At 50.8% G+C, this 11,777-nt stretch overlaps 1 protein-coding gene and 1 non-coding gene across 3 annotated transcripts; both read left to right on the forward strand.

Moving 5' to 3' along the window:
- Positions 1–61: 61 nt before the first annotated feature.
- Positions 62–10,956, forward strand: TRUB2 (TruB pseudouridine synthase family member 2). Of its 2 annotated transcripts, none has more exons than XM_032634841.1 (8): positions 62–264; positions 751–882; positions 2,895–2,969; positions 4,095–4,156; positions 5,280–5,361; positions 8,120–8,192; positions 8,713–8,849; positions 10,113–10,956. In XM_032634841.1, exons 1-8 carry the CDS (start codon positions 156–158, stop codon positions 10,358–10,360), a joined length of 918 nt encoding a protein of 305 aa, XP_032490732.1. In that variant the 5' UTR covers positions 62–155; the 3' UTR covers positions 10,361–10,956. The 2 variants fall into 2 exon arrangements, with proteins under 2 accessions (XP_032490732.1, XP_032490733.1); XM_032634842.1 differs by having other exon boundaries at positions 132–264; positions 2,815–2,969.
- A 175-nt stretch (positions 10,957–11,131) lies between these two features.
- On the forward strand, positions 11,132–11,203 carry TRNAE-UUC. The gene has a single exon. It is a non-coding gene; the product is annotated as a tRNA-Glu (tRNA).
- Positions 11,204–11,777: the final 574 nt, after the last annotated feature.

Here is an 11,777-nt window from a genome sequence, read left to right on the forward strand (position 1 = left end):
GGAAGTACGTTTTCACCGAGGACAATAAGACAAGAACCTCTTCCGGCTGTGAAACATGGCGGCGCCCATTGGAAGGACCACATTTGGGAGCGGGACCATAAGGCACTTCCGTCCGGGTTCAGCTCTTCCGCGAGCCCGGGACGCTGGCTTCAGGCATGGGGTTAGACGGCCTGGCGCGGCTGCATGGGCTCTTCGCCGCCTACAAGCCCCCGGGACTAAAGTGGAAGCATCTGCGCGATACCGTGGAGCTGCAACTTTTGAAAGGTGAGTGCCTCTAGCGAGACCCACGATCCCGCTCCCATTTTCCCGGGAGGCCATCTACGCTTCTGATCCTTGCTGCAAAATAAAGTCATGTGACCTAGTCGTCTAGGCAGAGCGGTTTCCTAATCGACTGTTCTATACACTCCTCGCCTTCCCTTGTGTTCATATGGGTAAACAGACTCAGTATTGTCCGTTGTCATAAATAGTTAATAAGTAGTAAAGTCAGGATTTAAACCCAAGTCTGTTTCTTAACTTCTGCTTTCAGAAATAGAGTACTCTAAAATCTCTAAAACCCCTTGGACAGAAGTAGTCAGTGAGTTTACAGTATAAGAACAATAACAAGTATAATGTGTTAAGGACCTACTCTGTCCTAGGCGCTGTGTGGGCTTTCATCTGTCTTCTACATTTCCATACTTACCTGTCCCTCTATCCCCCACCCCCGGTGTTCAGACAGAATTGACAAGATGTTCTTTACTTGTATGTGCTCAGGTCTCAATGCTGGGAAGCGTCCTGCCTCTGAACATCGTGTTCGCTTCCTACTGGGCCCCGTGGAAGGCAGTGAAGAGAAGGAGCTGACCCTCACAGCCACCAGTGTGCCCACCCTCATCGACCATCCGCTGGGTAAAGCACGTTCAGGAAGGGGCCTTGATGTCATTTCCCAGGAAATCCCTGCCCAGAGTCAGTGTCCTAGCCAGAGCTCAGACTCCTTCTGGCCCAGACCAGGGTAGGGCCACAGTGGGGATGAAGTATTTGACCAGGGATTGGCAAAATTTCCTGGAAAGGGCCAGATAATATTTTAGGCTTTGCAGGCTCACCTCTGCCGTAGCGCGGAAGCAGCAGCTATAGACAGTATGTAGAGCAATGAGCCTGGCTGTGTTCCAATAAAATTTTACTGGTGGATGTTGATATTTGAATTTCATATAATTTCATATGTCATGAAAATTATCCTCTTGATTTTTTTGAACCATTGAAAAATGTAAAAACCATTTTAATTTGTGGGCCATAAAAAAGAAACAGGCTTGAGGATTTGACTTGTGGACTATAGTTTGTTGACCTCTATTATTCTGGGACTCCAGGTAGGAATTGAGACCCTCAGGTAGAAGTCATAAGGAGGGAGTTTTGGGCTCCTGTGAAAGAGTGAAATTTTTTTTTTTTTTTTTTTTTTTTTGTGGTACACGGGCCTCTCACTGCTGTGGCCTCTTCCGTTAAGGAGCACAGGCTTAGGACGCTCAGGCCCAGCGGGCATGGCTCACGGGCCCAGCTGCTCCGGGGCACGTGGGATCTTCCTGGTCCAGGGCACGAACCCGTGTCCCCTGCATCGGCAGGCGGATTCTCAACCACTGCGCCACCAGGGAAGCCCCAAGAGTGAAATTTTTAAAAAAATTTATTTTATTGAAGTACAGTTGATTTACAGTGTTGTGTTAATTTTTGCGGTACAGCAAAGTGATTCAGTTATACATATGTGTACATTCTTTTTCATATTCTTTTCCATTATGGTTTATCACAGGATATTGAATATAGTTCCCTGTGCTATACAGTAGAACCTTGTTGTTTACCCATTCTGTATATAATAGCTTGCATCTGCTAATCCCAAACTCCCAATCCCTCCCTCCCCCACTCCCCCTCCCCCTTGGCAACCACAAGTCTGTACTCTGTATCTGTGAAGAGTGACTTACTATAGTCAACAAAGCTGCCCAACAGTGAAACTAGTTCTGACAATGAGCCCCTGTCATTAGACATGATTAAAGCATGTGTTGGGGAGGCTCTATAGGAGCACTGAGGAGCTTGACCAGGAACCTCTAAAACCCCTTGGAGAGAAGTAATCAGTGAGTTTACAGCGTAACAACAACCAGTCTGATGTGTTGAGGACCTACTCTGTATGGGGTACTGTGTTAGGCTTTTCCCAAACACTACCCCACTGAATCCTGTGAGGTGGGTCCTAGTCCCATTTCACAAATGAGGAAACTGATGCTCAGTGTTGACTAATGTTAAGTCATGTAGCCTGGATTCAGTAGGCTCTTAACCGCCCTATACTGGTCTCCTAGGTTCCTCTTGATCTACAGAAGTGTAAAAGCATCTAGCTTATTCCTGCATTCATTCATTTTTTTTTCCAGCTTTCTTGAGGTTTAGCTGATATACAAAAAAACTATACATACTTAATGTATATTTATTTGATGGGTCATTCATTCTTTCGGGAAATGGGTTATTTCCCGAGCAGTCAGTGAGTTCTGGGCTCTGGGGGCAGAACTGTGAACACACAGACCCAGACCCCTGCCTTAAGGAGCTCACAGCCTCCATTTTCTCCCTGGGAGAGTGGCCAGGACTCTCCTTCTACAGGAGCTGGATAGGGAACACCCCCAGTCTTGATGCCAGTGTTCTGCCCAGTCCACTCAAAGTGTCTCACGGGGGGAATGGTGATGGACGGACTTAACAAGTCCCCTGGGTTGCCCTTTCTCTGGGCCCAAGAAACTGAAGAAGTGGTTTTGGGCCCCAAATTCCATGGTGAGGAAACCTGAAAGTCCAGCCTGATGCTGGTTTTGGACCTCATTCTAGGAATGAGGTCACCATGCAGCCCAGAGCCATCCTGGAGGCTGGATTCTTTGAGGAAAAGGACCTCGTTTGTTTCTTTCCAGTACGTGGACCAGCATTCACCAGCCTGAAGATTGGCATGGGGCACCGACTGGATGCCCAGGCGTCTGGAGTGCTTGGTAGGTGGTGTGGTGAGCCTGGGGTGCAATGATAGAGGCTTGGGAGAGGATCGGGGAGCTCCCAGGAGCGCAGCCCATTTCTAACCTGACAGCCATTTCCCGCTACTGCCTTGCTCTCCTGATTCCTGCCAAGTCTGATCCCCTGGAGAGGTGACTGGTGGGAAGGGGGAAGTCGTGATCACCCACGTTTATCAAGTGATTCCTGCCTGTGACGTGTGGTTTGAAACTCTTTGTGCACATGCATTCACCATAATAACCTCATTTGGTAGATACCATATGATTTTAGAAAGAAAGTAAGGCTGCAGGAGCATAGGTAACTCATCCTGGGTCATGGGGCTAGTGAATGTCCCTGGACCAGAGAGGGAAAACCGTCATCGCTTGCATGGGGTAGCCAAGTATGTGACCCTGGCTCCACTGGCTGGATGTCGCTGGAGCTGGACACACAAAGCCCTGAGTCATGAGCCATCTGTGTCCCCAGGGTCAGGTGGCGGCCACGTCCTTCATATACAACAGTCACAGCAACTTGTCTTGCTTCCTGGGACACAGGCAGGCGGACGTGATCTCATGCCCCCCTCTCTCCAGGAGTGATGGTCATTCTTTCCTTCAGCCAGAGGGAGACACAGACCGGAGGAAAGGCAGGGAGTGACCACAATGCCCCCATTTATTTGCCGGCTTATTCCTTCGTGTGCATTGCCTCGATCATCACAACACCCACAGGGATCAGACAGTATTTTTATCCCCATTTTACTGATGGGGAGCCTGAGACCCAAGGAGGTTAAAGGACATGCTTAGAGCCACCCCAGATGTGAATGCAGGTCTGTGTGACTGGGCCAGTGGTCTCCTACTTCTGAGTGCGTCAGGACCCCAGGGAGCTTGCTAAGGATCCCTAGGCCCCCGCCCCAACATGAGTCAGAGTCAGTATATATGGGTGGGTCCCGGAAGTCTGCATTTTCATATATGCACAGAGGAGCTCATTTGTTCCCTGTAGAAGAAGCTCTTCTTGCCCCCTTGCTGGCTTCCACAGCCTTGGAAGTGGGAGTATTCTGCTGAAGGGGGTGAGGGTTGGAGGACCCAGGGGAACAGGAAGTGGGAGCCAGGTGTGAGATCAGGCTGGGTGCCTTTCAGTGCTCGGCGTGGGACGTGGACGAAGGCTCCTCACCGACATGTACAACGCTCACCTCACCAAGGTACGGGGGCAGGGGACAGCCTGCTTGTCCCTTAGCCCTTTCCCTGGGGGTCACTGATACGATTCTGAAGCAGAGATGATTCCATGGAGAATACCCAGGCCGTCAGCAAGCATTTTGTTTTCGGGTCATGTACCAAGGGAGGCTGTAACATCATAATGACAGCTGGCATTATCGCACGCTGGCCACTCTGTGCTGAGCACTGTACGCGGACTCCCTCGTGGATGCCTTACAGCATCCCCGTAAAATGGGATCTATTGTTAACCCATTTTACAGATGAGAGAATGAGGCTCAGGAGACGACGCTTGCTCGGGGTCACACAGCCTTTAAGGGGCAGAGTTGGGATTTGAACCTGGTTCTGTCTGACATTGTCTGGGTGTCAGGAAGCTTGCATCCATGCTGGGCTGCGAGGTCTGGCATCACGATCATGTGCAGAGACGCCACATTAGAAGGCCCGTGTTTTTAGTGGTTAAGAGCACAGATTCTGCAGCCAAGTTTTCGCTTCAAAACTCAGATTGTACCACTCTGCCGGTTCTGTCTCCTTGGGTGAATTACTTAACATCTCTGTGCCTCCGTTTCCTTGTCTTTGAAATGGGAGTGATCGTAGTACCTCTTCTGTACGGTTGCTTTGAATATTTAATCAGTGACCGTATGTAATGTGCTCAGCACAGCCACTGGCACGTGGTGGATGCTCAATCGATGTCACTGTTGTCGTCCTCTCTGTTATCATCATTACTGTTACTGGACGCAGAGGCAGGTAGCTGCACAGATCATATTTGGAGGGGAGAGAGAAGCTGACAGAGCATCCTGGGAGGGGCCTGGCATTATGAGTTGTCAGGTTGGGCAGAAGTGGAGAGGTGTGGAGGCCCGGGGTTGTTGCAGGGTGGCTCGGGGCACCCTTCGCAGGCTTCTGATGCTTGCTGTCATAGGAGAGGAAGTCGGGTGTCCTTCCCCAGGGGCAGCTGGGCAGGGTCTGAGCACCTGAACTCCCTGAGGGGAGACCAGAGGGCCCCCCAGCCTCAGTCTAGCACCTCGGGGGCCTGAGCTGCTGGGCCACACCTCCCTCCTTGCCATGGCGGCTTAGAGCCGAGAGGCTGATCATACCTCCCTCTCCCTGTCCTCGCAGGATTACACAGTACACGGCCTCCTGGGCAAAGCCACAGACGACTTCTGTGAGGACGGGCGGCTGGTGGAGAAGACGACGTATGGTGAGAGCCCACGGGCGTCCAGGGCGGGCGGGAGGGGCGGGCGCGGCTGCCTCTTCATTTGCTTCCTTTGGTTCCTCACCCTGACGTGGGCCGTGAGGGCCCCCGCTCAGTTATTCTCAGACACACCAAGCCGGGGCCGGCTGTTGGCACGGACATGTGATTCTGACTTCCAGGAATGCCCTGTCCTCCCCTGTGCTCTGCTTAAATGTTACCTCCTTAAATGGTTTCAGTGTACTGTCAGAAAAGTAATCAACTAATGATTAGTGATTATTTAATATCTGTCTCCCCACCAGAATGTCAACCATGAGAGCAGGACCTGTGTAGTTCCACTCCTGTGGTCACACACAGCACAGCGCCTGGGACATGGGAGGTGCTGTATTGAGGGATGGATGGATGGATGGATGGATGGGTAGAGGGGTGGATGCATGGGTGGGTGGATGGATGGCTTATTCTTCATTTCTCACTCTCCCCATGTTCTTAGACGTCCTATATGATCTGTTGCATTTGCTTGTTTGACGTTTTTTGAGCACCAACCACGTGCCAGGCACTGGGGGGCGGGGGCCGGAGGCATGTGATCAATCAGATGGGGTCCCCAATCTTAGGCCTCACAGTCTAGCAGGGAGAGCAGACACACACCTCTGTGTCTCCTGGAGAAGATTAAAAACATGTGGCGAAGCAGTGCTGTCTATATATTTGTACTTGTATGTGTGTGTCAACATCCAAAAAATGTCTAAAGACAACTACCAAGTGGACACTTCTGAGAGGGAGGAAGCCAGAATTTGGAGGAGGGGAGATGTTTGTTGGTGTTGATCTAAATTTTTTGAAGAAGATTCTTGTATCAATTATATAATTAAAAATAGGACTTCCCTCGTTGTGCAGTGGTTAAGAATCCGCCTGCCAATGCAGGGGACACGGGTTCAAGCCCTGGTCCAGGAAGATCCCACATGCCGCGGAGCAACTAAGCCCATGCACCACAACTACTGAGCCTGCGCTCTAGAGCCCACGAGCCACAACTACTGCAGCCCGCGCGCCTAGAGCCCGTGCTCCGCAACAAAGAGAAGCCACCGCAATGAGAAGCCCACGCACCACAACGAAGAGTAGCCCCTGCTCACCGCACCTAGAGGAGGCCCGCGCACAGCAACAAAGACCCAACACAGCCAAAAATAAATAAATTTAAATAAATAAATACTATAGGGACTTCCCTGGCGGTCCAGTGGTTAGGACTGTGCGCTTTCACTGACGGGGCCTGGGTTCAGTCCCTGGTTGGCGGGGCCTGGGTCCAAAAAAAAAAAAAAAAAAAAAAAAATAATAATGACATACACACTAAAGAAAACTAAGTGCTGGGAAAGAGACCCAGGTGCAGAAGGAAGAAGCCACGTAAGAGGGGCTTCCTGGAGCAGGCGGCATTTGAGCTGGGCTGTAAATGAGTGGGGAGGAGGCTGCAGCAGGCGCCTCCAGATAAGACAACAGCGTGAATGAGACCAGACAGAAGGGATGAGAGGCCCAGGCCCTTCCCAGCTGGCCAGGCCTTAGTCAGTCACCACACCTGCTCCCAGAGCTCTGGCCTGTGGAGTCAGAAGTTGGGGGCTGCCCCAGCTGGCCTGCCCCAGCTGGCCTGCAGGCTCGGCCTCCCCACAGTCCGTGGGCATCCCCAGGCTTTGCAGCTGCCTGCTCCACAGTCACTTGGTTAGACCAGCAGGCAGAGGAGCCACTCCCACTTCTTGCCACCCATTTCTGCATTTGGACAGATGGCACCCTCCCTCCTGGTGTCCCTGGCCTGAAAAACCCCAGACTGGGGCTCAGGGGACCGGGCTTACAGTATGGGGCAAGGGGCTTCCCTGGTGGTGCAGTGGTTGAGAATCCTCCTGCCAGTGCAGGGGATACAGGTTTGATCCTTGGTCCAGGAAGATCCCACATGCCACAGAGCAACTAAGCCTGTGCGCCACAACTGCTGAGCCTGTGCTCTAGAGCCCGTGAGCCACAACTACTGAAGCCCGCGTGCCTAGAGCCTGTGCTCTGCAGCAAGAGAAGCCACCGCAATGAGAAGCCTGCGCACTGCAACAAAGAGTAGCCCCCACTCACCGCAACTAAAGCCTGTGTGCAGCAACGAAGACCCAACACAGCCAAAAATAAATAAAATAAATTTATTAAAAAAAAAAAAAAGAGGGCTTCCCTGGTGGCGCAGTGGTTGAGAGTCCGCCTGCCGATGCAGGGGACACGGGTTCGTGCCCCGGTCCGGGAAGATTCCACATGCCGCGGAGCGGCTGGGCCCGTGAGCCATGGCTGCTGAGCCTGCGCCTCTGGAGGCTGTGCTCTGCAGCGGGAGAGGCCACGACATTGAGAGGCCTGCATGCTGCAAAGAAAAAAAAAAAAAAAAGGAAAGAAAAAAACTAAATAAATAAGCTGGGGGAGGTGTCAAAAATTATTAAAAAAAAAAAAAAAAAAGAATATGGGGCAAATCACATTACATCTTTGGAGCCTCATTTCCAGAAGGAAGTGTTCTTAACTTGGGGTGTGTGAGCCCCTTGAAAATGTCCTCAAAATGTTGAGTTCATGTGTATCTTTCTGAGAAGCGGGTCCACAGCCTTCATAAGATTCTCAAAGGACTCTCAACCCCCTAAATGGGAACCCTGGGACCAGAGGATGCTCTGGGACCCCATCTAGGTTCCAAGGACAGGGCTGGTTTGTGGGAAGGGAAATTGCCAGTTTTGCCTCCTCAGTGGGCACCTGTGTGCTGACCATCCCCTGGCTTTTCCAGACCACGTGACCAGAGAGAAGCTGGAGCGAATCCTGTCCCTGATCCAAGGTTCCCATCAGAAGGCTCTGGTGATGTAAGTGAGGCCCGACCCACACCTCCCTGAAAGGGGACCCTCAAGGAAGTGCTGGGAGGGCAAGAAGTTGCCCACAAGGCTCCCTGTAGGCTTCACCTACTCTGGGGCAAATTCCAAAACTAGACACAAGCACCCATTACTTTCACAGCCTGCAGAAGTGTTTCTTTGTGCTGGGTCTTGGGCCAGCCCCTGGGGAGACCAAGGGGAACAAGAGATCCCAGCTGGCCTCCTAGGGAGTATATGAGCTAAGGGAGAGGAGAGCTAGGGGTCCGCACCATCACGGCACAGAACCAGGGGGCGGAAGTGGTCAACACAGGTATGACCGTTGAAGCCAAGGAGAGTGTGAGAGGGGGTCAGAGCCTGCAGTTAGGGATTGGAGGGGACAGAACAAGGCTGCTGCAAAGGTGGCTAGAGGGGCAGGGAAGGTGGAAAGCGAATGAAGAGCTTCAGGAAAGGCATGAATAGGGCAGGGCCAGGGGTAGGCAGTCAGCTGCCCACTCTGGTGCCTCCTGATCCCCAGGTACTCCAACGTTGACCTACAGACCCAGGAGGCCTATGAGATGGCCGTGAGTGGCGTGCTTCGGCCCATGAACAAGTCCCCAATGCTGGTAACTGGCATCCGATGCCTCCAGTTTGCGCCTCCAGAATTCCTCTTAGGTAAGTTGCTCCAGGAAGTTGGGAGCAGTGCCACCGGGCTCCTGGGTTTGGGGGGGGGTCACTGTGGAAGGCCCTTGCAGAGGCCAGCACGTGTGAGCCCTAAGCTCCGCTGGCCAAGGCACCGGGGGCTGACTTCCTTCCTAGCCTAAGGCTGGTCTTGGCTGATCACACAGCACACAGAACAAATGACGTCCTATCTCCTGCCAAGTCCCCCTTTGAAGCCAGACCTTAACAAGCAGAGATGATATTTCGTGGCTCGTTTCCAGAGCCGCCCAGTGTTTCAAGTCATTGTGTAGCATCAGACACCACTCTCCCCTCCCGGACCCCACCCGACTCAGCAACCCGACCACCACTTCTTTCTTTCTTTATCGTATTAACAAGGGCTCCTTGCTCCTTTTCTTTTCTTTTTTTTTAACAGCTTTATTGCAGTATAATTGCTTTACAATGGTGTGTTAGTTTCTGCTTTATAACAAAAATGAATCAGCTGTACATATACATGTATCCCCGTATCTCCCCCCTCTTGTGTCTCCTTCCCACCCTCCCTATCCCACCCCTGTAGGTGGTCACAAAGCACTGAGCTGATCTCTCTGTGCTATCTTGCTCCTTTTCTTGAGTGCTGACCAAGACTCTTCTGATGCTAAGTGCCTTATAGAAATTATCTCTTAGATTCCTCACAACCACTCATCTTACAGATGAGCGAACCAAGCCTTAGAGCAGCACTTTGCGAACTTTAACCTGCCCACAATCACCTGGGGTTCTTCTTTTTTTTCCCCCCTGGCCATGCCACATGGCTTGCGGGATCTTACTTCCCTGACCAGGGATTGAACCCAGGCCCCGGCAGTAAAAGCGCTGAGTCCTAACTGGTGGACCGCCAGAGAATTCCCAACCTGGGATTCTTCTTAAAAGGCCAATTCTAGGAATTCCCTGGTGGTCCAGTGGTTAGGGCTTGGCACTTTCACTGCAGGGGGACATGGGTTCAATCCCTGGTTGGGGAATTAAGATCCTACAAGCTGCGAGACCAAAAAAAAAAAAAAAAAAGGCAAATTATGACTCAGCAGGTCTGGGTGGGGCCTGAGATTCTGCATGTCTAACAAACTTTCAGGACCGACCCTGGGCTACACTTTGAAGAACAAAGCCCTAGAGAAGTAAGTTGTCTTGCTAAGGTTATTACATAGCCAGGAGGTCTCAGGGGGTGTGGATCTAGATCAGTGGACACCAGAGGCTGTGCTTCTGACCGCCACCTCTGTTGTGTGTCCCTGGCAGAGGTGCAGTGCATGCATGAGACGCAGAAGCAGCTGCGAAGGCTGGTGCACGAAATCGGCCTGGAACTGAAGAGCACCGCTGTCTGCACCCAGGTGCGGCGTACACGCGATGGTTTCTTCACCCTGGACGATGCCCTCCTAAGGACCCAATGGGACCTACCCAGCATCCAGGATGCCATCCAGTCTGCAGCACCCCGAGTGGCAGCAGAGCTGGAGAATAACTTGAGGCCGGGGCTGGGCACCCAGTAGCCCTTCAGTCCAGGCTGGCCCTGGGACTCCGAGGGGCCAAGCTCTTCCTTGGGGCTGGAGAGCCATGCGGGACATTGAAAGGCCAGGCTGCTGGTGGAGCAGTGGGTGTATAAAGATAAGAATTGTTCATGAGCCAGAACTGATGACTGTGCAGAACGTGGGGGGTGGGCGGTAGCTTTTTAACACGTGACAGAAAACCAACAGGGACTTTCCTGGTGGTCCAGTGTTAGGACTTGGTGCTTTCGCTGCCAGGACCCTGGGTTCCCTCCCTGGTCAGGGAACTAAGATCCTGCAAGCTGCATGGCACGGCCAAAAGAAAAAAAAGATCAACAGACTTGGCTTAGTTAAAAAGAAAAAAACTTCTGTACAGTGGAAAAGATGCTAAACGAATGACAGACTGATAAAATTATTCGTTATATACTTAAGAACTAATATCTGTAATATATAAAGAGCTCTTATAAAACAATAAAAAAGATGACAAGAAAATGGGTCAAATGACATGAATTGTGTGTTTATACAGCAAAAGAAATCCAAATGGCCAGTAAACCTGAAATGATGCTCAACCTCTCTAATAATGAAAGACATTCAGATGAAAATGAGATGACTTTTCCTTGCCTTTCAAATAAATTAAGAAAAGATAACACCCAGTATTGGGGAGGATGTGAGAAGATGGGCAATCTGTACTGTTGGTAGGAATATACAACTGTGTAACCTTTTAAGAGTAATTTGGTAGTATGTATCAACATTTGAAATATTCCTGCCCCGGGGAATTCCCTGGTGGTCCAGTGGTTAGAATTCAGCACTTTCACTGCCGTGGCCCAGGTTCAATCCCTGGTCAGGGAACTAAGATCCCACAAGCCTCACAGCGTGGCCAAAATACAATAGAGTAAAATAAAATAAAATACTCCTGCCCTAACCAACAAGGACCTACTGTATAGCACAGGGAACTATACTCAATATTTTTAATAACCTATAAGGGAAAAGAATACAATAAAGAATATATATAACAATCACCTTGCTGTACACCTGAAACTAACACCACATTGTAAATCAACTATACTTTAATAAACCAACAAACAAATACTCCTGCCCTATAACTTAGCGGGTACAGTTTCAGGAATCTGTCTTCTGCAGTAGGTTGCAGAGTGTTTTAGGTACATAGGTGTTCATGGCTGCGCTGTAATAGTAGCCAACAGGAAATGTAGGGACTTCCCTGGTGGTCCAGTGGCTAAGACTCCACGCTCCCAGTGCAGGGGGCCCAGATTTGATCCGTGGTCAGGGAACTAGATACCACATGCCACAACTAAGAGTTTGCGTGCCACAGCTAAAAAGATCCGGCACGTGGCAATGAAGATCCCGAGTGCTGCAACTAAGATCCAGCGTAGCCAAACAAATATATATATATATTTTTTAAACA

The sequence above is a fragment of the Phocoena sinus genome, chromosome 6 (genome assembly GCF_008692025.1).
Source record: "Phocoena sinus isolate mPhoSin1 chromosome 6, mPhoSin1.pri, whole genome shotgun sequence".
Lineage (NCBI taxonomy): Eukaryota > Metazoa > Chordata > Mammalia > Artiodactyla > Phocoenidae > Phocoena > Phocoena sinus.